We start from the raw sequence: 27,721 nt of genomic DNA, 5'->3' as shown, positions 1-27,721 counted from the left end.
ACATTTTTAAGCGGATCTGAGGTTTCAATCCTAGATGATTGGGAGAGTGGTATTTGAAAGATTTGAAAACAAAGTTAATAGTTTCTTGGGAGACTACATAATAACTAGACTCTACTTAGAGCACATTATCAGATTCATATTTGAAGACTTTATAACATGCTAGAGCAGTCTACTGGCATATAGGCAGCTAGGTGGTCCAGCAGATAGAATGTTGAATCTGGAGTCAGGAAGACCTGAGTTCAAATCCTGCCTCAGTAGCTACCTGCTAGCTCTGTGAAGCTGGGCAGGTCTCTTAATCTCTTCTTGCCTCAGTTTCCTCATTGGTAAAACGGGGTTAATAATAGCAACTACCTCCCAGGGTTGTTGTAAGGATCAAATTTATAAAGCAATTGACAAACCTTAAAGCACTATGCCAATGCTGGCTATTATTATTATTGGTATAGCCTTTGAAAACCTGGAGTGACTTTCATGTCATGTTTAGGTATGTAAAGGTAGGACTTTAGTGGAAAGTGGGCCTAGTGGTGAATTGCCTATCTACTGTACAAAGACCAGTCTCTCTAAGGTTGAAAAAGTTCCTTTCCAGGTTGGTTTTATAGAGTAGTGAATTTGTCAGCCATGGCAACCTTCCAAAACTTAACTACTAAGTGATTAAAGGGTTACTATGACCACTGAAGAAATTATAGATCCTCAAAGTACTAAAAGTAAATGATACAAGTAGTTTTATTTTTAAAAGATTTTCCAAATATCTGTTCCACATAGGGTGAGTCAGAAATTATGTTTAGCAAAGCAAAAGAGTTTGGCTAAGTAATGTACTAGAAATTATTATACTCCTTTAAATGCTGAGAATTCTAGTGCGTGTCTTTATTAAGATTAATTTACTGTTGATGTCACTGACTGGTAGGAATGTGTTGTATGCTGGGATGCAGCTACTAATTCATTTGCCCTCTTGACTCTTCTTAACAGAGTTTTAGGTTTGGTGCTGAAATTGCTTATGTGGGAGCCACTATCTTGGATGTTTGCAAGAAAGTCAGGAAGAAGACTTTGATTGGGGGAAACCAAAAGAGTAAGATTCTAGTTCCTGTGATTTATGGGTTCTAAAAATTAATTTTTTTCATTACCATAGAATATATGTTTCTTTCTCAAAAGGTAGCATTAGAGGCAGTTCAGAAGGACAAGTTGCCTTGTTGTGCCGAACCAATGCAAGTGTTTTTGATGAAGCAGTTCGGGTGACAGAAGGGAAAGCTCCTTCAAGAATATATTTGATTGGGGTAAGAGTGAATTTCTTTTGGCTGCTTCATGCACTGAAACTTTTCAGAGAAACATACTTTCTCCTGTGAGAGGAAAATAAAGACCTGGTGCAAGAGAGCTAAACTGATTAGCCAAATTATGGAAGGAAGTATTTATTTGACTGTTGGAAATTTCTGTTGTTGACCTCTTCCATTTATCAGTTAGGTATGTAAATGTGATGGAAGTTTCTACTACTAGGGGACCAGCTTATGTTGACTAAATATTGAATTTCAGTGACTGAAGGGCCCTTCTATACCCTTTTATTCTTACCCTTATATTCTTTTAAAAATGTAGGCCCTCATCTCACATGTGTGCTTCTTTTTTGCGTCTCCAGCTGTTATCATTATTCATTGCTACAGAATTGATCAGGATGACTACATATAACCCAAAAGCAATACTGTAATCTACTGGATAGAGTTTTGAATTGAGGTTTTGGAAACTTGAAACTCTAGTTCTGCTTTTGACTCTGTTAGCCATGGGACAAATCACTTCATGTCTATTAAAAATATACCAGTATCTTTTTTTCCATAGAAAATTTGGAAAGATTAGGTGAGATTAGGTTTCTGAAGGGAAGTTGCTATGTATATAAATCCAAAACACTAATATTTTCCAAGTCTTTTTTCACCATAATAAAAATACTTTTTAAACATTGTACAAAATCCAGTTGGTTTCTTCCCTTCCTGAGTTGACTGTACTATATGTTATAGAACTTGATTACATAATTTGTTGTATAGTCTCTGATATTTTCTGATTATTTTATGTATATATTTATATATGTATATATATGAGAAGATTATGAGTTCCTTCAGGACATGGAACATATAATAAACTTCTTTTGTACCCTTTAGGTGATAACATGGCAAGTGCTGTAGCTCATGTTTTGTGTCAGGTCAGAAAAAGCTGTTTTCAGGAACCACCTGAAACTGAGCTTAAAACAGACTTTTATACTCTTCAGAAAGCAGCTTGTTTTTGTCTCCTTAGACTTGAAAATGGTGCTGGATAACTTGTTTATATTCTGTGGTTAGCTATTCAAGTAGAACAGGACAAAATGTTTTTGTTTAGTTGTAGGGCAGGCTGAACCCAGATTCTGAGAAGTGTATGTAACTGTTTAGCCTAAAGTGGTTCGTGTTTAGAGAGAAGGAGGACACAGTGCCCTCTTTCTGGGGCGCTACAGCATCTAGCATTATGGAGCACAGAGTAGGTACTCAGCAGAGTTTAATTAAATTTAATTAAATGGACCCAGGCCTTGCTTATTTGAGTTCATCTTTTCAAATGAAGTATGACACAAGATTTCTCTAGCGTACCCTCCCAAAGATATGATGACAGATGCATGTACTTAATTATTTGCCTTACCATTTATATTTACATTTAGCCAGCATGTGTTCCTAGAAAGTAGATTCCTTTAACTAATTAGGAAACAAAGCTACAGAACAGAGGCCTTGTCTTTGTCAAGGACTTTGAGGAGCTAATAGTTGAAGCAAAAAAAAAACCAAATTGGCTACCCCAAGTTCTCAATCTACAGCATAGCCCAGTAATCCCTTTCAGTCTTGACCTGTTTGTTGTTTTATGCTTCTGTTATAGTTCAAGTTTGTTTCTGAAAAATCATTTTGTTTCAGAGTTCCAATATATTTGCTTTATTTTGTTTTACTTTTGAAAAATCCAAACCTTCAAACCTCCCCCAAAAACTTTTTCAGGGAACTAAATCATTTGGATTGGACAGATTCATTGATATTTGGATCCTTCTTCAGTCAGATGAGGAGCAGAGAAAACGTGAGTATCCTGATGGTCCAGGTTCAACAGAATAAGTACTAGGGGCAAGAGATCTGAATGTTATTCTATCATGTAGTGTCTACTTAACTGCCTTGCTCTCTTCAGGAGAAAGGTTGTTCCTTTCTGATGATACTTAGTAAATAAAGCAGGATACTTATGGACTATGTTTTCAGAGAATTTAATAATTTACTTCAGATTCTTCCCCATAGTCTCTATTTTTCCTTAGCAGAAAGAGTCCTGGATTTGAGTCCTAGTTCTGTCACTTGGTTTCTGTGTGACATTGAGAAGAGCTTTTGTAGTTTCCTCATCTATAATGAAACAGTGGAGTTGGAGCAGACCTCTCAGGTTCTTTCAAGTTTCATATCTTTTGAATGAGGCTTGAGAGACAGCCATGGTACAGTAGAAAGAGTGCTAGGTCTGGAATCAGAGAGCCTAGATTCAGTTCCTGCCTCTCTCATTTCCTGCCTTTGTGACCTTGAGCATGTCACCTCTCCTTTCTGCAAGTCCTGTTTCTTTCCCTTCTTAAAAATCTCAGAACCTCCTGAAAAATGTGATTCAGAATGCTTATTTTTCTTATTTGACTCCCTCGATACCCTTTGAAGACATTAAGGTTTTTGCTTTTTCTTCATTTTAAAATGTTAGCACTGCATCATCAGACAACCCCTTCACAGTTACTCTGATGAATATATCTTACTGGGTTTCACAAATACTTGTGTTTGCATTTCAGAGTTCCTGCTCAGCTTTGGTCTTTTCATCAAAGATGTTTGAAAGTCTTCTATTTCATTAAAGGTCCATTTTCCCCTGTAGACTCAGCTTTGCAGGGTAAGTTAGTCTTGGTTGTAAGCTTCTCTATTTTGCCTTTTGGAATATTGTATTCCAAGGTCTCTTCTCATTTATAATAGAAGTTATCAGGTGTTTTATTATCCTCACTGCTGTTCCTTGGTACTTTGAACTTCCTTTGGCTGCTTGCAACGTTTTTCCTTTGACGTATAAGCTCTGGATTTTGGTTATAATATTTCTCAGACTTCTCTTTTTGGGGCTTCTTTCAGGACATGGTTGGTGGATTCCTTCTCTCCTTGGCCTTCTGATTATATAATAAATCTGGGTAGTTTTCACGGGCAATTTGTTGAAATAAAGTATCCAGGCTTCTTTTTTTTTTTTTTTATAAACCATGACTTTCAGGAAATCCAGTGATTTTTAAATTATCTCTCTTTGAACTATTTTGCAGGTCACCATTTCAGGTCAGTGTTTCTGATACGTAGGCACTTTACATTTTCTTCTATTTTTTTCAAGTCTTTGGATTTTGTTATAATATTTCTTAATGACTCATGGAGTAATTGGTTTCTCTTAATTTATTCTGATTTTCAGGAATTCTCTTATTTGGGTACTATCTGTTCTAAACTAGTCCCCTTTCAATTTTTTCTTCCCTCAGAGCTTTTATTTTTTTTTTAATATCTGACTTCATTTTCTTTTACATACTTATTTAGTTGTTGTGAAAAATCTTCTTTTTTCCTTTTAGCTTCTGTTTACAGTTGTTATGGAGTTACTCTTCCCTTGTAGGTTGGATTTTTGTGTTTCTCTGGATCTGTTCTTCTCTCTTGACTGTCACCCTCATTGTAGGCCTTTATCACTTCATGTCTGGACTAATTAATTGCACTAGGTCTCCCTACCTGAAGAACTCTCCACTCAGCTGCCAAATGATCTTTCTAAAACACAGGTTTGATCATGTTACCCCTTATTCAGTAAAATCCAGTGGGCCCCTATTACTATTCCAGCTTCAGATATAAAATCTTCTGTTTGGCTTTTAAAACTATCCACTACCTGTCTCTTTCCTACCTTTCTAGTCTTCTTATACTTTACTTCCCCCATAACTGGAATGCTCTCCTTCACTTTTACCTCATGGCTTCCCTGGCTTCCTTCACAGTTCAACTCAAATCCCTCCTCCTGCTCCTCCTCCTCCTTTCTTCTTCGTCTTCGTCTTCGTCGTCTTCTTTTGCTTCATCCCAGCTTCTGCAAGAATCTTTTCCCCAGTCACCCCCTTCTTCATATACCTTCCTTCTGATATTACCTCTCATTTACACTGAATATATTTTATTTGTACATAGGTGTTCACATGTTGCCTCTCCTATGAGAATGTGAGCACCCTGAGGGCAGAAACAGTGCTTTTTGCTTGCCTTAGCACAGTGCCTGGAACATACATATTAAGTCCTTAGAATACTCAAAAGGCATCGATTATTGTCTATTCTATTCTTTCTAATAAAACGAGAAAGAATTTCATCCTAATTCTTTTGTCTTCTATATCTTCAGTTTCCTCAGTTCTTCAGCCTTAGTTCCTGAACTGGTGGGGCTTTGTGCCAGGGCCAGGCTTTACCCTCTGTTACACTTTTGGGTAAGGTTGTCCTCTCTGCTTGGTAATGGCTTGAGTCATTTGCTACTTCTGAGCCTTACTTCTGAAGTGTGGCCTTCTGGATCTTTGAAGTTCAGAGCACTGGATCTTAAGGGTCTTCTCTGGTTCTTCAGGATAGAATGCTAAAGACCTTATAGCCCCTTGGCCTGAGACATCCTCATCCGAGTATGCCGTCAACTTCACTGGTTGGTGTTGCTCCTGATTAATTCCAAGGGATCTCCACTGGAACTTTACTAGTCTCAAAAATTGAAAAAAGAAAGCACCTTAACAAAAACCTTTTATGAAATATAGTCCTAATACTTAAACTAGAGAAGAATAGAGACAGAAGAATTATAGGTCAATGTTATTAATGAATGTTGATTAAAAATTTTTAAACAAAATCATGTCAAACAGACTACAGCAATTTATCCAAGAAAACATTCGTTATGATCTGGTGAAATTTATACTGGGGATGTAAGGATGATTCAACATTTGGAAAACAACATAATGACCAAAACCATATGATTATCTCAATAAATGCAGAAAAAGCCTTTGACAAAGTACAGGACTCATTTATGCTGAAAACCTTACAAAGTATAAGCATAGAGATCCTCTTTTTAATATCGTAAAAACATGTATCTAAAACCAAAAGCAGGCATTATGTGAAATGGGGATACGCTAGAACTTTTTCCAATAAATACAGGATCCTCACTCTACCCATTTTTATTTGATATAGTTCTGGAAATGCTAGTGATAGCAGTAAGACAAGAAAAAGAAATTTAGAACACAGATAGGTAAAGAAAAGATAAAATCATTCAGATGTGCAGATGGTTAGAGAAATCAGCAAAGATACTAATTGAGACACAATAGGGTCAACAATTCTAGGCCTCAACATAAACCCTTAAAAATTAGCTGCATGTCTATATAATAACAATCCAAGAGACAAAAGTGGGAAGGGACTTCTCAAATAATTACATAATGTTTAAGGTATCTTGGGATCAATCTACCAAAACAACCAAGAGACTTAAATAGACTCAAATACAAAATGTTCTATAAAGAAATGAAGAAACATTTAAAATGGCTCGAGGAATATTCCTCATGGCTGGGCTGTGCTACTATAATAAAAATAACAGTACTTTAAAAGTTAATTTATGCTTTTAATGCTATACCATTCAAATTATCAAAGGGATACTTTATAAAACCTGATGAAATAATAACAAAATTCATTTTGGAAAAAAAATCTACACTCTTCAAGGCAAGTAATGAAAAGAGGTATTGACCACAGAAGAATAGAACAGAAGAATAGAACTGCAAACTGTATTATAAAACAGCTGCCATCAAAATTATCTGGTATTGGTTAAAAATTAGAGAGGTAGGTCAATAGAGCAAACTGTAACAGGAAGAATTAGAAATAATGGAACTCCTCAACCCTGTTCTTGATAAACTAGTAAACATATATTACTTAGGCAAGAACTTTTTTGATAAAAATTCCTGGGAAAACTAAAAAGCAGTCTGGCAGAAATTCAGCTTTGGCTGATACTCTGAGTCACATTCCACAATACATTCTAAATGGAAAGATTATCATAACAATAAAGATCATACTATTAAAAAAATTGGGGCAGCTAAGTGGCAGCGTGTATAAAGTCCTGGACCTGGAGTCAGGAAGACTCCTCTTTCTGAGTTCAAATCCAACCTCATTAACTTGTGTGACCCTGGGCAAGTCATTTAACCTGTTTGCCTCAATTTCCTTATTTGTAAAATGAGCTTGAAAAGGAAATGGTAAACTGATTATTTATGTGGATTTACTTTATATCCTACTACTTTACAATAATTAATTTTTGATTAACTGTTTAGTTCAGTCTTTGAGATTTTCCAAGTATGCCATCATATTTTCTGTAAAGAGAGTTTTTATCTCATTCCGTATTCTGATTCGTTCTATTTCTTTTTCTTCTGTCATTGCTATTGCTAGGATTTCCCATACAGTATTGGATAATATTGGTGATAATGGGCATCCTTGTTTCACACTTGGTATTACTGGGAAAGCTTCTAGCTTCTCTTCCTATTACAAATAATGCTTGCTGATAGTTTTATATAGTGCTTTGTATCAATTTAAGGAAAAATTAATTACACCAGTACTTTCAAGTGTTTTTAATAGAAATAGAAATTGGACTTTATCAGAAGCTTTTTCTGCATCTATTGATATGATCATAAGATTTTTGTATTGATATAATCAATTACATTAATAGATTTCCTTATGTTAAACCATCCTTACATTCCTGGTATAAATCTTACTTGATCATTATGTATAATCTTTGTAATATATTGTTGTAATCTTTTAGCTAGTATTTCTTTTTTTAGGATTTTTGTATCCATATTCATTAATGAAATTGTTCTATAATTTTCTTTCTCTGTTTTTACTCTTTCTGGTTTAGGTCAGTATCATTTGTTTCATAAATGGAGTTAGGTAGGATCTCTTCTTTATCTATTATTCCAAATTATTTAATATTGGAATTCATTGATATTTAAATGTTTCACTTGTAAATCTATCTGGTCCTGGTGCTTTTTTCTTAGGAAGTTCATTTATGTTTTCCAATGAAGAAATAAAAACAACTTATAGTCATATGAAAAAATGCTCTAAATCATTATTTATTAGAGAAATGCAAATTAAGACAACCTTGAGATATCATTTTACTCCTGCCAGATTGGCTAAAATGATTGAAGGGGAAAGCGACAAATGTTGGAGGGGATACAGAAAAATTGGGACACTAATTCATTGTTGGTGGAATTATAAACTGATCTAACCATTTTGGAGAGCAATCTGGAATTATACCCAAAGAATTATTAAACTTTGACCCAGCAATACCAATGCTATTTCCAGAGATAATTAGGTAAAAAGGAAAATAATTTATGTGTTCTAAAATGTTTATAGCAGCTTTCTTTGTGGTGGCAAAGAACTGGAAATTGTAGGGATGCCCATCAATTGGGGAATGGCTGAACAAATTGTGGTATATGGTTGTGATGGAATATTGCTGTGCTTTAAGAAATGCTGAGCTCAGTGATTTTAGAAAAACATGAAAAGACTTGCATGAATAATGAAGAGTGAAATGAGCAGAACCAAGAGAACATTGAATATAGTAACAGCAATATAGTTTTAAGAATGACTTTGAGCAAATAGGTTATTTTGACTATTATAAATATCCATATTAACTATAAATGACATATGAAGAAAGATTCTGTCTTCTATCCAGAGAAAGAACTGATAAATAGAAGTATATATAGAATAATTTTACATATATGTGTATGTGTGTATACACACACACACACACACACACACACACACACACACACACACACACACCCCTATTTGTGTCTAATGGTAGTCATCTCTAAGACGGAGAGAGGAAGAAAAATATTTACATGAGAACTTTATTATATTTTTAAAAGGAATAACAAATCGTATGTGTTATTTGCTGTTTCATGTACAGTCATCTTTTTATTATACTATGTTATGGAAATACTTGTTTTATTCCATAAGTTAAAAACAAAATAAAAAAAAGAACAAGCATGGCATGAAAGAAGAAATATGAGAGGCTTCTCTCAACCACCCTTTTTTTCATGTGATAGAGCCATAGATGTTACATATTGCATACATATCTTGACTTTTTCCTATTAATGGTTGTGCTGACTTTTTCCCTTTTTTTGTCTTATAAAAATACTAGGGGGAGGGGATGGGATACTAGGGAAAATTATGGTGATTAAAAAAACCAAAAATCAGATGAAATGTATTTTAGAAAAAATAATTATCCCAAAAATGACCTTGGAAGAAGCTATCCTACAATGAAAGAGCAAAACTCAGTCTTTAAAAAAGGAGACAAAAAGATTAAACTTTCAGTAGGTAGAGATTACAAGTAGCTATACTTCAGTGAAGACTATGCCCTTTTTATACAAATATTTCTTCTCATTGTGAAAGGAGACTCTCAGAAGTGGAGGGGTTGTAGTTCCCGTTTCAGTATACAAGTAGTAAATGTAGAGATTTGGTCCATTACTTAGTCTCACTTCATAATAGAAATTTGTATGTCAGTTGTACTTTACATTTTGGTAAATGTCATGGCACTTCAGTTGTTTGGTCAGTCATAGCTGTTCTTTAGCTATATCCTGTAGAGTATGAATTATAACTTAAGTATTTTACACATGCATTAGATTTATTTTTTTTAATTAAGTTACTTTTAGCAAACATTTATTTTCTGTATCTGTCCCAACTCTCCCTCTTCATTGGAGGAGGGGGGGGAAACTCTTGTAACAAATATGCATAGTCAGGCAAAAAAAAGTTCTCGTATTGGCCATGTCCAAAAATGCACCTCTCTTTGCAGAGAGAAGTACATGTTCCAGAGATTCTGATTAAAATGTCAAATTTTATTAATTTTTTAAAAATACTTTATTTGTTTTAATCAGCCAAGATCTACCTTTCTTGCCTTCTTATTTCTTACCCCCATTCCGATTCATAGGTACCTCCTTAGATTCTCATTCTTTGTTACTTCAAAAAAAAGTTATAAATATTATTATATATCCTTAGCATTTTTTCTGTCTAGGACTAATCTCTCCCTAATTTACCCTCCCTCTAATTTCATATTCTCCCTATCTTTTCCCCTTTCCCTCCTATTGATTTGGCTGTTGAGTGAAATATATTTTTGTACCCAGCTGGGGGTGTGTGTGTGTGTGTGTGTGTGTGTATGTGTATGTGTATGTGTGTATGATTCTTTCTTTTGACCAGTTCAAATGAGAGTAAGGTTTGAGTGTCAGGTGCTTCCCTTATCCCTTACTTGTTTGTAAAGATGTCTGCTTGTATACACTGATAATTTTCCCCACCTTCCCTTTCCCTTTTCTTCCTCCCCCCAGCATATTTCTCTTACCCTCTCTTTCCATTGTTTTCTTTTTTTTTTAATTTATTTATTTTTAGTTTCCAGCATTCACTTCCATAAGATTTTGAGCTTTAAATTTTCTCCCCACCCCAAGACGGTGTGCAATCTGATATAGGTTCTGCATATTCTGCATATGTTAAGCATATTTTCCCATTAGTCATGATGTAAAGAACAGTTAGAACTAATAGGAACCATGAGAACGAAGCAATAAAACAAGATAATAAAGGAAGAGGAGAGCAAATAGCATGCTTCCATCCGCATTCAGACTCCATATTTCTTTCTCTTGAGTATGGATAGCAATTTCCATAGTGAGTCTTTTGGAGTTGTCTTAGATTCTTGCATTGCTGTGAACAGCCAAGTATATCAAAGTCAGTCATCCTATAATGTGGCTGTTACTGTGTACAATGTTCTTATGGTTCTGCTCACTTCACTCAGCATCAGTTTATATAAGTCTTTTCAGGTTTTTTTGAAGTCTGTCTGCTCATCATTTCTTATAGCACAATAGAATTCTATTACATTCATATACCACAATTTGTTCAGCCATTCCCCAATTGATAGGCATCCCCTCAATTTCTAACTCTTTGCCACCACTGAAAGAGGTGCTATAAATACTTTTGTACATATGAGTCCTTTTCCCATTTTTATAATCTCTTTGGGATATAGACCTAGAAGTAGTGTTGCTGGATCAAAGGGTATGCACAATTTTATAGCCCTGTGGGCATAGTTCCAAATTGCTCTCCAGAATGATTGGATCAGTTGACAACTCCACCAACAATGGATTAGTGTTCCAATTTTCCCACATCTTCTCCAACATTTATCATTTTTGTCACATTAGCCAATCTGGTAGGTGTGATGTGGTACCTCAGAGTCATTTTGATTTGCATTTCTCTAATCAATAGTGATTTAAAACGTTTTTTCATATGACTATAGATAGCTTTAGTTTCTTCCTCTAAAAACTGCCTGTTCATATCCTTTGACCATTTATTAATTGGGGAATGACTTGTATTCTTATAAATTTGACTCAGTTTTCTGTGTATTTTAGAAATGAGGCCTTTATCAGAGACACTGGTTGTAAAAATTATTTCCTGTTTTTCTGCTTCCCTCCTAATCTTGGATGCATTGGCTTTATTTGTGCAAAAACTTTTCAAGTTAACGTAATCAAAATTATCCATTTTGCATTTTGTATGTTCTCTATTTCTCGTTTGGTCATAAATTCTTCCCTTCTCCATAGATCTGAAAGGTAAACTATTCCTTGCTCTTCTAGTTTGCTTATAGTATCAGTCTTTATATCTAAGTAGTGTAACCATTTTGATTTTATCTTATAGGGTGTAAGATGTTAGTCTATGCCTAGTTTCTGCCATACATTTTTCCAGTTTTCTCGGCAGTGTTTGCTAAATAGTGATTTCTTATCCCAGAAGCTGGGGTCTTTGGATTTATGAAATAGTAGATTAGTATAGTCATTGACTGTTGGGTCTTACATGTCTAACTGATCCACCACTCTATTGCTTAGCTGGTACCAAGTAGTTTTAATGATTGCTACTTTATAATACAATTTAAGATCTGGGAAAACTAAGCCACCTTCCCTTGCATTTCTTTTCATTAGTTCCCTTGATATTCTGGACTTTTTGTTCTTCCAGATCAATTTTGTTATTGTTTTTTCTAGCTCTATAAAATAATTTTTTGGTAGTTTGATTGGTATGGCACTGAATAAGTAAATTAATTTAGATAGAATTGTCATTTTTATTATTTTAGCTCAGCCTACTCATGAGCAACTGATATTTTTCCAATTATTTAGATTTGACTTTATTTGTGTGAAAAGTGTTTTATATTTGTGTTTATATAGTTCTTGGTTTTGTTTTGGCAGGTAGACTCCCAAATATTTTGTAATGTCTACGGTAATTTTAAATGGAATTTCTCTTTAAATGAAATCTCTTGCTGTTGGGCTTTGTTAGTGATATATAGAAATGCTGATGATTTGTATGGGTTTATTTTATATCCTGCAACTTTGCTAGATTTGTTTATTATTTCAAGTAATTTTTCACTTGATTCTCTAGAATTCTCTAAATATACCATCATATCATCTGCAAAGAGTGATAGCTTTGTTTCTTCTTTGCCTATTCTAATTCCTTCAATTTCTTTTTCTTCTCTAATTGCTACAGCTGAACATTTTTAGCACAATATTGAATAACAGTGGTGATAATGGACATCCTTATTTCACCCCAGTCTTACTAGAAATGCTTCTAGCTTATCCCTGTTACATATAATGCTTGATGATCGTTTTTGATAGATGCTATCTATCATTTTAAGGAAGATTCCATTTATTCCTGTGCTCTCTAGTGTTTTTAATAGGAATGGGCATTGTTTTTTGTCAAATGCTTTTTCTGCATCTATTGAGATAATCATATGATTTCTGTTAGTTTTGTTGTTGATATGGTCAATTATACTGATAGTTTTCCTAATATTGAACCAGCCCTGCATTCCTAGTATAAATCCTACCTGGTTATAGTGTATTATCCTTGAGATAAGTTGTTATAATCTCTTTGTTAATATTTCGTTTAAAATTTTTGTATCTATATTCATTACGGAAATTGGTCTATAGTTTTCTTTCTTGGTTTTGGCTCTTCCTGGTTTAGGTATCAGCACCATATTTGTATCGTAAAAAGAATTTGGTAGAACTCCTCCTTCACCTCTTTTCCCAAATAGTTTCTATAGTATTGGAATTAGTTGTTCTTTAAATGTTTGATAGAATTCACTTGTAAATCCATCTTGCCCTGGAGGTTTTTTCCTTGGGGAATTCATTGATGGCTTGTTTAATTTCTTTTTCTGAAATGGAGTTGTTTAAGTATTTTATTTCCTCTTCCATTAATCTGGGCAATTTATATTTTTGTAAATTTCATCCATTTCAGATAGAATGCCAGATTTATTGGCATACAGTTAGGCAAAATAGCTCCTAATTATTGTTTTGATTTCCTCTTTGTTGGTGGTGAATTCACCCTTTTCATTTTTGATACTGGTAATTTGGTTTTCTTTCTTTTTTTTAATCAAATTTACCAAAGGTTTATCTATTTTGCTGTTGTTTTTTTGTGGTTTTTTTCCCCCATAAAACCAGCTCTTAGTTTTATTTATTAGTTCAATAGTTCACTTAATTTCAATTTTATAATCTCTCCTTTGGTTTTCGAATTTCTAATTTGGTATTTAATTGAGGATTTTCAGTTTTTTCGTTTTCTAGCTTTTTTAGTTGCATGCCCAATTCATTGATCTCTTTTTTCTCTGTTTTCTTTGTATAAGCATTTAGAGATATAAAACTTCCCTTAAGGACCACTTTCGCTGCATCCCATAAGTTTTAGTAGGTTGTCTCATTATTGTCATTCTCTTAGGTGAAGTTATTGATTGTTTCCATGATTTCTTGTTTTAACCACTCATTCTTTAGGATTAGATTATTTAGTTTCCAATTAATTTTTAGTGTACCTTTCCGTGGTCCTCTATTACATGTAATTTTTATTACATCATGATCTGAAAAGGATGTATTTAATATTTTTGCTTTTCTGCATCATGAGGTTTTATATTCCCTAGTAGATACTCAATTTTTGTGTAGATGCCATGTACCACTGAGAAAAAGGTATATTCCTTTCTGTCCCCATTCAATTTTCTCCAGAGGTCAACCATATTTAACTTTTCTAAGATTCTATTGATCTTCTTAACTTTTTTCTTGTTTATTTTGTGGTTAGATTTATCTAGTTCTAAGAGGGGGAGGTTCGGGCCCCCCACTAGTATAGTTTTGCTCTCTATTTCTCTCTGTATCTCCCTTAACTTCTTCTTTGAGAATTTGGCTGCTATACCACTTGGTGTATATATGTTTAGTAATGATATTACTTCATTATCTATGGTGCCTTTTAGTAGGATGTAGCTTCCTTCCTTGTCTCTTTTAATTAAACCTATTTTTGCTTTTGCTTTGTCTGAGATCAGGATTGCTACCCCTGCTTTTTTTACTTCAGCTGAAGCATAATATATTCTGCTCCAGCCTTTCACCTTTACTCTTTGTGTATCCCTCTGCTTCAAATGTGTTTCTTGTAAACAACATATTGTAGGATTGTGGTTCTTAATCCACTGTGCTATCTGTGTCCTTTTTGTGGGAGAGTTTATCCCATTCACATTCACAGTTTTGATTACTATCTGTGTCTTCCTGTCCATCCTATTCCCTCCCCCCTTGTTTATGCTTTTTTCTCTCCTTTCTCCCCTTCCCTCTTCAGTAGAATTTTGCTTTTTACCACTGCCTCCCTCAGTCTGCCCTCCCTTCTGTTAGCTCCCTCCCCTTTTCCCTTTACCCTTTCTGCTTCCTATAGGGTAAGTTAAATTTCTATACCTAACTGATTTGAACCAAATCTGATGAGAGTAAGGTTCAAACAATGCTCATCTCCCTCCCTTCTTTCCTTCTACTTTAGTTGGCTTTTGTACCCTTTCATGTGATGTAATTTATCCTTGTCTGCCCCCTCCTTTCTTCTTCTCCCCGTGCAATACCGTTTCACCACTTACTTAGACTTTTTACCATCACATCCAAGTCAATTGAAACCTATGCCCTCTAACTATGCCCCCTTTTTAAATGTCATAGTTACATTACAGTTCTTAAGAGATACAAGTGTCATCTTCCTTTGTAGGGATGTAAACAGGTTGCCCTTATTAATAAAATGTTGTTATTGTTGTTTTTTCTTTCCTGTTTACCTTTTTATGCCTCCCTTGAGTCTTGTATTTGTAGGTCAGATTTGCTGTTGAGCTCTGGTCTTTTCATCACAAAGGTTTGAAAGTCCCCTATTTCATTGAATGTCCATCCCCTCCCCTGAAAGATTATGCTCATTTTTGCTGGGTAGTTGATCCTTGGTTGTAATCCAAGCTCCTTTGCCCTACAGAATATTGTATTCTTTGCCTTCTGATCTTTTAACGTAGAAGCTGCATAGGTCCTGCATAATCCTGACTGTGGTTCCATGATAGTTAAATTGTTTCTTTCTGGCTGCTTGCCAATATTTTCTCTTTGATCTGGTAATTTTGGAATTCGGCCACAATATTCCTTGGTATTTTCAGTTTTGGATCTCTGAATTATGTTATAGTGATGGGAAAGCCAGCATATGGATTAGTAATTATTGCTATTTTCTAAGTCACCTTTTTCAGTAATAACAGTTATAATTTTCCCCCCTAAGTGTTTGGTATCCCCACCAAGAGCTCTCCTGAGAATCAGTCCTTCAATTTCCTCAAAATTATATAACTTCCACTTCTTTCTGTATTATCTTATTAACTTTGCTATTGCCTTCAAGGTCACTGCCATCTTTCAGTCAAACAAGTTAGAAAGTGAATCATTCATGAGTCCTCTCTCTTCTTGATCCCATATATCCAATCAATTGCCAAATGTTGTCAATTCTACCTCAGCTTCTCTTAGGTCCATCTCCTCTCAATATATACTGTAACTACCCTTATTCAGGCCTCTTTCCTGGATTGTTACATTAACTTCCTAATTGGTCTCCCTGTCTTAAGTGTCTCCTTTCTCCAGTCCACCCTCCATTCAGCTGCGTAAGTAATATTCCTAAAGAACAAGTATTTCTATGGCCCTTCCTTGCTCAAAAAGCTTATTACCACTTGAATCAAATACAAACTCTTATGTCATTTCAAACCCTTCATAATATGGCCCCAGCCTATCTTTACAGCTTTTATTATTTCCCTTCCTGTGTACCATAGTACAGTCAAACTAGCCTTGTTGCTTATATCTCTCATTTTTATACCTTAGCACAGGGTGCTGCCTTGGCTCTCTCCCCACCTCCCACCCCCCACCCTCCTCCCTTCCTGATTGTTTTCCTTCCTCACCTCCATCTCTTAGAATCCAGTTTCCTTCATAGTTTAGCTCCAGTGCCACTTTTTCATGAGACCTTTCCTGATTCCCCACCTACACAAAATTACCTTGTATTTACTTAATGTGTATCTTCTTATGTACATATTGTGACACCTGTATTTTGAGGGCAGGGACTATTTCATTTTTGTCTTTGTATTCTTAGCAACTAACAGAATGTCTGGCATATAGCAAGTTCTTAATAAGCACTTATTGATTGATTGGATAACTAACATGGTTTTTAGGCTCTTTGTTTTAGAAACTGATTTATATCAGCTAATCTTTCTCAGGAAATAGTTATTGTCTGTGTTAATATTTGATTTTTCCATTTTTGTGTTAACATTTAAATGTCAAAATAGAGTTTATTTAAAATTGTATGCCAAAGCTTCTCATTCTTCTTACTTGGTATCAGTTTTTATCTCTGTTCTAACAAGTTGGTAGACTGACTGTACACAGAGAACTTATTTGGAAATGACTCCTACATTGATAACCAGTCCTGTTCTGTCTGCAACAACCAATTTCAGGTTTTTGGTTTTTTTTTGGTAATATGGTGCTTGCTGTGTCCATTACTTAAAGAAAGTATTCACAATATAAAGGTGTACTGTGTAATTTACTAGCTGTTGGCCTCTTGTTTCTGATTCCTCAGCCATATTTTCTAATTTTTCTTGCCATCTTCCCCATGTGGACCTTTTTATTGCCAAGTATTAAAGTTTAATTTGGAAGGTCTTCTCATATTCTTTCATTCTTTATCTCCTTGTCATCTGCAACAGAAGCATACAAGTTGCAATTATCTTTATAGTGCTAAATAGGACTTACTGTTCCATGGAAAATTGTTTCTTATTACCTTTGATAAGAAACAATTTTCCAAGGTATGATAAACTTCTCTAATTCTAGGTGGTTGCAGTAGTTAGAATGCTGGGCCCGGGGTCAGGAAGAACTGAGTTCAAATCCAGCTGCAGACATATCCTAGTTGTGTGATCCTAGGCAAGTTACTTAACCTGTCTGCCTCAATTTCCTCAGCTTAATAATGGGGATAATAATTCCTACCAGGGTTATTGTGACACTCAAATAATATTTGTGAAAGTGTTTATTACAGTGCCTGGTACATAGGTACACAGACTATATAAATGTGTACTCCTTCTACCTTTCCCATCCCCTTTATTTGACTTTCTCAGGAAGAACTGTGAGGTATCCTCCCATTTAGTGGAACTTCTTTTCTGTCTTCTTGTTTTATTTATTTAAAGCAGGACTAAGAACCAGCTTTTTAATTACTATGTAATTAAATGTAAGTGTCTGAATCACTACAATTCTTAGGCCCTTCTGTCCCACTGCTGCCTAGAACTTGGGGCTATTTTATAATTTTCTTTGCGTCATGGGTTGCCCTGACAAAAGATTCCTAGCCTCATATTGAAGAAAAAATGTATTTGACCAGGCTAGGTCTTCCAAAGTATTCCCTGCTTTGAAGCTTTTCCAGCTACTGCCAAAAGCCTTTGAAAACTCAGGGTCATTTCCATGCCACATTGTGACATTAGAATAGAGCTTTATGGAAGGAATATGTAGCCACTTAAGTTTTATAATAATATCGCTCATTTCAATGTATGTATGTTTTCTTTAGAAAATCTTTCCATCAAGGACAGATTTATCCGGAGATGGGTACACAAAGATGGCTATGGGGGTTTAAAAAGGTATGCTGTTGCTGCTGAAGACAAGGAACTGATGGCAAAGATTGCAGTGGTCGAAAAGTACAACGTCCGAATTCCAGAACTGGTGAAAAGGATTGAGAAGTGCCATGTAAATGACGTAGCATTTGCAGGTAAGGGAAAACAGGATTCCTTTTCTGTCACTGCATTTTATAAGACTTATTGCCATATTTTCTGCATTATTCGTAATGGAAACTTTCTCAGTTCTGGCTTAACAGTTCCATGGATGTCATAGCAATGCTTGACATAGAGGGAAGCAATTGCCTTAGAAAAGGGGAGGGGGGGCAGCTAGGTGGCGCAGTAGATAGAGCACTGTCCTTGAATTCAGGAAGACCTGAATTCAGATCCGCCCTCAGACCAAACACTTGACACTAGGTGTGTGACCCTGGGCAAGTCACTTAACCCCAGTTGCCTAAAAAAAAAAAACCCAAAAACAAACAAACAAACAAAAGACATACAAGGGAGCAGTCAGTGTGTGGTTCTCAACTTCCAAGACTGTTACCAACCATTCTGTATCTTGCCTCCTAGTTTCTTTGGTCCTTCCATTTTACCCTTGTTCTTTATAGCCCTACCTCAAACCTACAGATTGTCAGGAAAGAGACATTTTAGTTCTGTATTTTTTTCCCTTCACTTCAAGCCCCATTTTACTATGTTCTACCTTTTTCTTGATCTAGAATATGTTTTGGGCACCGTTCACAAAGCCAAAGGCTTGGAGTTTGACACCGTTCAGATTTTGGATGATTTTGTAAAAGTTCCATGTGGCAGGCATAACCTTCCACAGATTCCTCACTTCAGAATTGGTAAGAATATCAGAAGTTTTCCCCATATTAACTGTAAAAATTGATGTACCAGGATGGCAGTGTTTTCACATAACTGTTACATTTTTTGTTGGATACAATTTATTTTTATTTTTTCAAATAACATGCATTTATCTTTACTCCTCAGCCCCCCAATTGTAAAGAAAAAAAGAAAAACAAAACCCTTGTAATATAAAACGTAATCAAGAAAAACAAACTTCCTCATTGTCCATGTGTAACAATGTTTTTCTTGTGTTATACCTTGAGTCCATTTCCTCCCTGCCTTAGACCTTGGTTTTGGGAATTAGTTTGAGTGTTTTATGATAGAAAGGGTTATTTTTGGTAATGGCAATTTTATGTTAGTGTTATTTACAAACAGGTTAATTGATGTAAAGGATTGATGCCTATATGTGATAATTTGAAAGTTACATTCTATGACTAAGTTTATACTTCTGGTTATATGTCATATCAGCATTATGTTAAAAAGCATTGTTTCTTCACCATTGTGATATGTTACTTCATAATAGTGTTGGATAGCACTAAATAAATCATTGAATTGAGCTCCTGCCACGTATGCGGTACCATGCTAATTGCTATGGGGAATACAAGAGATATCTAAGACATGGTCAGTAAAGATTTGTTGATTTTTTTTTTTTTTTTTTGGTTACCGTGAGTAGTTAAGTAAATACCTTTTAGTGATAGGATGAATTGTACCTCCTCACTAAGTTTATGCATTCCTGATATATCAGGCAGCAGGCTTAAAAAGACTGTAATACTGACTGATTTGGGAATTCATATTTGTGGGAGAGCTCTGAATGTATCTGCTAGGCAGAGGCTGGGATTCTCTCTTCTGTGTAATAACTTCACAATATTTGTATTTCATTAGTGTGGGTACTCCCTTCACAAACACAAATTGCAGTTGTGTCTTATAAGGCAATTTTATAAGCTATCGTAGCCAAAAAAAATTTCCAAGGGTCATAGGTTTAGAGCAAAAAGAACCTTAGAGATCATCTAATCCAATTTCCTCCTTTGACAAGTGAGAGGATTGAAACCTAGAGAAATTATATGACTCAGTCCAGACCGCACAGGTAGAAAGTGGCAGAGAGTGGACTCAAATGAGATCGCTGCTGTTCTTTCCACTCTGTTACTTGGCCTCTGGTGGAGCCAGTCTTCTTGTGATAAGCCTATCCACATTTGGCTAGACTGGTTCATGGACAACAGGTACAGCCTTACCAGACCTCTATTCAAAGCCCTTCTAGAAGTTATGCTGTACTAGCATGACGTTGGTCCCTTTCTTGTCCTGATCAGCATAGTTGCTTGTACCATGTACTGCAGAGGGATATTTTGAAGAAATGCTTTCTGTGGCTTTAAGCACTATAAAAACATCACTTGTTATATAAGAAATAATGGCAGAGGCTAGAGAATATTTAAATATGACTGTAGATTTTTGTCAGTTGTTTAATCTTTTCTTTGAAGTAACATTCTCCTCCTTCCTTGCTCCACCCACTTTCTCTAGAGTCATTCCCTGATGAGGAATGGAATTTGCTGTATGTTGCAGTGACTCGTGCCAAGAAATGCCTCATCATGACCAAGTCACTGGAAAACATTTTAACTCTGGCTGGGGTAAGAGAAATAATAAATAATCTGACAGAGTTGTACTTTCCATCAGATAAAACATGGGACACATAGTAATGTTGTCAAAGGCCTGGGGATTGTAAAAACTGAATTAGGGTACAGAACTGGGCAAGATTAAAGTGTTTTACTAGATAATGAACTCTAGTCTGCAGTACACGAATGTGGTGTCTTGACTAAGATGTAACAGAAAATGACAGAAAAGTGGAGTCCAAGCCTGCCAGTGGCTCTGAGGCTCTTCATGCAACAGAAACATTCCATACTTTTTCTATTTTTTGCCTAAGTCAGCTTATTCTCACAGTTTTGCTACAGTTGCTCATATTTCTTCCTTTGCATATTCTATTCCTTTAAGAAAGAAAATCAAATAAAGCTAATTTCTGCATAAATGTCCTTTACACATGCTTTCTCTCCCCACTTCTACCTTGTCTTCGAAGCAGCGACTGCCATTGGCCAGAAAGTCGTCTGTAAGTGGAATGAATCTATTTTGTCCAGGGCTAAATTAAAAGTGCAGCTGGTTAACTTGTCACTGGCTAGAGTATCTAGAGTCAACTAGTCACAGTGCTCATTTTCCAACACTTTTTCCAGCAGTTGTCTCTTCCCTCCAGTGTCCTGACGCACACTTTGTACTTCACCATTTCTCCTTCCTGCTTTTCCTGGGTTAGATTATCGAGCTTTTGGTTTTCCCATTATACCCCAGATTCTGTAGAGAGATTAAATGTAGGACAGCCAGAGCTGTAAAAACCATCCAGTTCTCTTTTCCTTCAACCAAAGAGACTTAGGCTACAAATCTGAAATCTGAAAGGAAATCCTAACTGTGATCACTCGCTTTCATTCCCTACAAATCATCTTTCTGTCTCAGAAGTACATGTGCTGTTTTCTAGATGCCTGGGTTAAAGCAGACCTTGTACAGAACTTCTGAGTAGCTGCTGAAGGAAGGTAGAAGTGTCAAGAGCTCTAGGATCCAGTTAATTTTGCCACTGATTGTTGTGTTGCTACAAGGAGTTGCTTTCCTTTAGTATATAGGACTAAAAATCTTAAAAATTAATACAAGTTGCAAAGAGTAGCACTATCCATGTGCTCATATAATTTAATTCCCTTTCCATCTTTTATGTTGAAAATAGCTGGAGATCAAGAGGGGGTAAAAAAAAAAAAGTAAAAATGGTACATGACTACAGCCAAGATAGCCAAGAAAGAATGAGATAGAGAGAGTGAGTGAATGAGTGAGAGAGCATTTATTTTGTGCCAGGAACCTGTGTGACATGCTGGGTGTGCAAATACAAGCAAGTCAGACAGTGCTGATGCTTAGGAGCTGAAGAGAAAGTGCTGACATACATTGGTAAAAAGGATTTTCCTTTTTCAGGAGTTCCCTGTTCCCAGTGAAATCACTGATCCAGTCCTTATTCCCTATCTCCTATCCCTAATCCTGTGGATATTCCAAGAAACTATGTTGCCATAAGAGTAGGGAGTAGGGGGAAAGAGGCAGGGAAGCCGAAAGCTTAGATGGTCTCATTTATTTGTCTTATCCACAGATGAGACAATCAGATCAGTCCTCTTAATAATGTAGATGTGGGATGAGGGACACCCAACTCTTCTCCAACAGGGATGTTGTAAGGACTGATTGCTTCAGGAGTGGAGGATGGCATAGTTACTACTTCTGATCTCTGTTTTTTCCAGGAGTACTACTTTCAAGCAGAGCTAACCAGAGATGTCTTAAAAAGTGGAGAGGTACTTTGCTGTGTGAGGCAGTGCAATAACATTATCCCTGCAGAGACTGTCCTCACCATGAAGAAATTTCCCATCACTTTTGTACGTAGGTCACTTTTGACATTGGACCCAGTTTGATTTAGCAAATATTTAATATATTGTGTTCAGCTACATGCCTAGTGCTATGCTAGAGGTGGGTGGGGTGGGGTAGGGAGATGTACAAGAAAAAGAATTTTAACAAACAAGCAAATATGTTATTGAATGCCTACAGAGCCTCTAATATTGAGAGAGAACTCAAATATACAAGGCACATGTAAAGAAAAAATATGAAACAATATAAATAAATGCTAGATTTTGAGTGATATAGACATCTAGAGAATGCCAAGGACCACTATGGGTTGAAGTAGTTTGGAAAGTTTTCATTGAATCAAAGCTAATGGTACCATGGACCAGCCTTTGATCATGTTTATAGCTCTGACATTATTGTTAAATTGGGAAATATTTAATGAGAGCATCTTAATCTTCCTTGGCTTGTCATCCTTTGATTTAATTTGATTTTTAAGACCTTATATTGAGTAGTGTTTACTGAGGGTCTGTCTGTTCAGCAGGTCACCTTTAAACTGAGGGAAGTGCTGGTGAGAAAGAGTTGAAACAATAATAATAGTTAACATTTATATGGTTCTTTAAGATTTGCAAAAGGGCAGCTAAGTGGCATAGTGGATGGAGAGAGGGCTGGATTAGGGATTCAGGCACTGACTATATGACCCTAGGCATGTCCCTTAACCTAACTCAGCCTCAATTTCCTCATCTGTAAAATGGGAATAATAATAACACCTACTTCACAGGGTTGTTGTAAGGATCAAATGAAAAAACTTTTGTTATCTCTTTGCAAATCTTAAAGCATTATATAAAGCTAGTTATTATTATCTCATTTTATTCCCACAGTAACCCTTGGAGGTAGAGTCCTATTATTATTTCCCTTTTACAGATGAGGGAACTGAGACAGAGAGAGAGGTTCAGTGAATTGCCCATAGTAAGTATCTGAAGCTGGATTTGAACTCAGGTCTTCCTGACTGCCAAATCCAGCCCTCAATCCATGGTGCTACTTAGCCCCCAAACTATAATTCAACCCTAGATAATATATCCATGGTTTGTTTCCATAGTTTTCATTGGAAGTGGCAGCTTTTTGTTTGGAGAATGGTCGTGAAGTAGCTGTTTCCTTACATCCTCCAAATGGCTGAATTTCACTTGCTCATCCTTGCAGATACAATAGAAGAGGATGTCTTTTTGATAAATATTTTATATATTAAATTTCATTGCAAAGTTTCAGTTACTTTAGCAAACCAAAAACAACTTAATTGGCTTTTGGTTGTGGTAGTACCATAATACTTCCCTCAGTGACAGTGTCTCTTAATACACTCTCGCTTGTCAGTTTTTCTCTTTGCCTTCTTTTCTTTATCCCTCAGAGTAGCAAAAAGGAGGACAAAGGTGGATTCTTCTGCCATGCTTGTGCCGAGCAGCGTGTTGGGCCTCTGACATTCCTGACAGCCTCACCAGAGCTGATATTCTCTATGGAACATACCTTTGAAGAACTGGAGCTACCTAGACATGAAGCTCAGCTTTTCATTGTCTTCTGAAAACCAAGGCAAAGCTTCTCATCAGTGTGGAACTCTTTGTCATTAAGTTTCTTGGAAAGAAGAATGTGAGAGTTGGGGTGGGGAAGACCAGCTTCTCACCACACCTGGAGTTTGTGAATCCATAGAAGATCAACCTCGGTGGTTGCTGGAGTCCTCAGCTCCTGAACTTGGAGTTTTCTAGTGTTGGACTGTTTCTGTTTTTATACATAGGCTCAGGGGTGTGTTTGATTCTTTCCAACCAGTTCCAAGATGTTTTCTGCCTGGTACCATTTGCCTTCATCCAGTGGCCAAAGCCCTTATAGTATTCTAAGATTAATTCAGGATTTATTCATCCATTTATAGGGCAGTTTCTTAAAACCTATTCCTGTTGATGATTCTTGGATTCATTCAAAAGCATTCCCACCTGATACAGATATCAGGTTTCTGAATTCATTTTGTTTACTCATTAAAGCCTAATAATGTCTGTTGATTTTGAGGGGTATAGGCCTTCTGTGATTACATTACTTGAGATTAAATTTGTATCCCAGCCACCTGACAAAAGCATAATAGAATCACAGGGCTGAGCCCCAAACCAGAACTTCTCGAGGCCCTTTAGCTTACTTGGCACTGTAACTGGTAGCCATTTAGGGTGGCACACGAGATGAACTCAATAGTGAGGAATACTGCTGAATGCAGATGAAAGCTACTCTCCTTGTCCAGTGCCCTGTGTGCCAAGTACCCCTTGTGTAGGTACCTTTCCCACCATATCAAGGTTAAGAATGTCCTCATAGGCATTGATACTGACAGTGGTTAAGGCTTTACCTGACCCAGTTGACATGCAATGGCTGCTTATGCCATCTTTAAACAATTTTTTAAAAATTATAATTAACTACCTTTGATCTTAAGTACTTCTGTCATGACTTAGGAAATTAGATTGAGTCTGGTCCTGGGCATATGATATTCTTCTCGCCATAGAAGTGCATAGAATGTGGACTGGGTGTGCCAGCATGCCCTGGTGGAGAATTTTTATTGTCCCTTCCCCTGTCCCTTAGCCAGAGGGCTCATAATGTCCTCTGGGAAAGAACACTGGGAAATGCTCCCCAGCACACATTCTGTGTATACCTATGCCTATCACCCATAAGCAGCAATCCTCTTAGAAAGGTGAGTTCTTAAAGTGGAAACTCCACCACCTCCTGTCCTTTACATTCTTGATGAGCTGGGGAATCTTAGCTGAGGCAACCCATCAGTAGTACCATAGCCCTTCTATGCCATCAGCCCTGTCATCCAAGTGTGAGATCAGAGGATCGACAGCAAAGAACGGGGTGAAGAGGTTGGAAGTGATTCAGCCTGATGTATTTACCCACTTTCTTAAGCCAAAATTGAAATCAGGAGCTTTATGAGATACACACTGACTCCAAAAAGTAATGGAGCAATAGTAACCTTCCCCAACTCCCACCTCCCCAGACTTTATCAGGGAGATCAAGAACCCTCAGCCTAGGGGAAATATTCTTGCATGGACCCAGAATAAGAAGCAAAGGCTAAATGTTACTTACAGATTATGAGTAGGTCTGATTTAGCAGCTCAAAGGTTCATCACCTTAAGTCGTCGTAGTAATTCTTCAAAATCTAGTGATTACTCCCATTTGAGTAGAAGGGATACTAAGTCACTCAACTATTATATCTCAGACCTTGTTTTTTATGGTGGAAGGGACATGTTAACCTGGACAGGATTTGCAAAGAACAAGGATTTGGGTTTATTGTCACCCAGAGTGACCAGACTGGCCAAAGGGTTCATAGCATTTCTCTGTGCTTTTGTCACTTTAAAGCTTCAGCAGAGCTTTGAAAGTTAGGGATTCGTTGCCCATGTTTTATCCCTCATTATTCTTAATAATAATAAAGGGTCCCCGTTCACTACCCCAGGGTTGGATCCCACCAAGATTGCATGTAATGGAAGTGAGAGTTCTTATCTAAGGCTATCTAGGAGTCCAAATTTCATTGGATTAAATTAGGATACAGGGCAAGGCTTTTAAGATACAGGACAATGGAAGTAAATTTTGTAACCCTACCAACTGAAAGCAAACATGGTCAGATTGAATGTTAACTCCAAACATCCCAATTTCTAAGCACTTGTTTGTCTACCTGCTCAATTAGCATAACCAACTATTTTAACATCTGTTAGAGCTCTCTGTGTGTCAAAAAACAGAGGACTTAAGACATTTATGATCTGCCTTGATGATTCAATAATATTAAGCACCTACTTTGCACAAAGCACTGTGCTAGTTTGGCACTGGGAATATGAAGATGAAAATAATCCCTTAGCCTCAAGGTGCTTCCGTTCTGTGAGGGAGAATACAGCAACTAAATGTGTTCAGTACAAGGGAAATTGAAATTAAGTAATTATCAAATTTCATCCTTCAAAAGGTGGAGGAGCAGTGAAAGAAACTAAATAACATCTCAAAAGATAGTTTAGCAGATAAAACACTTGTTAGTGATGTGGATGCTATTGTTGACCCCACTATATTTGTACACTCAGAGCAAAGATGAGAATTTTAAAAAGCAAGAATAATAGTGATAAAAAAGATTTGCCATAGAATCAAAACAACTTATTCTTGGAACTGAACAGCTAATGAAAAGTAGGAAATGCAAAATAAATCACAAATAGATATTTTAGTAAATATTGTAACCAATATAAATCTATTTCCACAAGACCAAAAAAGCTGAGAAAGTGCCTTTGCAAGCAAACATTTGACTCTGTTGTGTAGTGGAGAGAGGTGACGGGCAAAGAATTTGAATATAAACTTATAAAATCTCATAGAGAAGGATGATGGATAAATATAAGCAGTATCATCTCATAAAGCAGAGAGAATCATTGGAGAATAAAAGTTTGGGAGGAGATCCAGCTAAGTAAAATCATCCCAAGGGCATTTAAGTATGAAAAGCAAAAGAACAACAAATAAGAAAAATGAGAAGCTTATTATGACAAACTTTTCACCTCAAGAGCAATTGATGCACCATGCTTTGATCTACCCATCACAGTCCTGTGCTAAGAAGATAGAATGGGGGGAAGAAAATTTTCCAAACCTGGGAAGAGCAGCCAAATTGGGCCAAGTGCGAATGATCCATACTAGAGGTAAGATAATTGTGAGGGTTATAAAAGATTGATATATAAGTATTTAAAGAAATGGAAGACACAGAAAGTGCAAAAAAAACTCAGACCTTGCTAATATCAGAAAAATGCAGCTAAAGATACATCATCTGATCAATCTACCTACTCTCTCATGTACACAAAATCTTTATATGCGGATCAAGGTTATCCTTAATGAGAGTGTTAGTAGGGAACAAGCAGTCTTTCTCAAGGTTCCATATATATGTTCATAGCACTTTTTTGTGGTAGCAAAAAACTGGAAATAAAAGTAGGTGCCCATCATTTGTGGGAAAGATTAAACAAATTGTGGTTCATGAATGTAAAAGAATAAAAAGCAAAATGAAAAGTCTTTCTGTGTCCCTCTACTCACACACCCCAACACACCTTAAGTGAAAAACGCCAGCCCACAAAACTCCTGAGTGTTGTGACCTGAACCAGATTAAAATGTAATCGTGAAGTCTTTAACAAAATTGGTAAAAATACAACAATAAAGATAATGTTAAATTATGGTTTTCCAAGTTAATATGTGCCCTGAAGGAATCCATTTCTCTTTAAGTTTGATACTGTTGCCTTAAGGAATATGGGCAGGTGAGGGCAGCTAGGTGGTGCAGTGGATAGAGCACTGGCCCTGGAGTCAGAAGGATCTGAGTTCAAATCCGGCCTCAGACACTGGATGCTTACTAGCTGTGTGACCCAGGACAAGTCACTTAACCCCATTGCCTAGCCAAAAAAAAAAAAGGAATGTGGGCAGGGCTAACTACACCTTTCTCCTAATGGGCAGACAGGAGGTAAGACCTTCATTTGCTCCAATTCTCTGCTGTGCTCCAGACCTTCATTGAGACACCTGCACACCAAATCACTTGAATCTGGCTCATTAGGGACTCCATTAACTTA

General features: G+C 36.3%; 1 protein-coding gene across 5 annotated transcripts in view; it reads left to right on the top strand.

The window, feature by feature from the left end:
- Positions 1-27,350, top strand: part of FBH1 (F-box DNA helicase 1) — an 80,206-nt gene extending 52,856 nt beyond the window's left edge. For 4 of the 5 annotated variants that reach the window (XM_027858938.1, XM_027858934.1, XM_027858936.1 and 1 more), the window contains 8 exons: positions 964-1,063; positions 1,147-1,268; positions 2,982-3,057; positions 17,850-18,047; positions 18,609-18,734; positions 20,248-20,354; positions 22,038-22,169; positions 23,534-27,350. In XM_027858938.1, the coding sequence (XP_027714739.1) occupies positions 964-1,063; positions 1,147-1,268; positions 2,982-3,057; positions 17,850-18,047; positions 18,609-18,734; positions 20,248-20,354; positions 22,038-22,169; positions 23,534-23,704 (1,032 nt within the window). In that variant the 3' untranslated portion in view covers positions 23,705-27,350. Of the gene's footprint in view, positions 1-963; positions 1,064-1,146; positions 1,269-2,981; positions 3,058-17,849; positions 18,048-18,608; positions 18,735-20,247; positions 20,355-22,037; positions 22,174-23,533 lie in introns of all 5 variants that reach the window. The other variant, XM_027858937.1, reaches the window with a different exon arrangement.
- Positions 27,351-27,721: the final 371 nt, after the last annotated feature.

Source organism: Vombatus ursinus, unplaced genomic scaffold, assembly GCF_900497805.2.
Source record: "Vombatus ursinus unplaced genomic scaffold, bare-nosed wombat genome assembly UNPS02013950.1, whole genome shotgun sequence".
NCBI lineage: Eukaryota > Metazoa > Chordata > Mammalia > Diprotodontia > Vombatidae > Vombatus > Vombatus ursinus.
The sequence above is the reverse complement of the archived record's forward strand: the minus strand, read 5'-3'. Positions and strand labels throughout refer to the sequence as shown.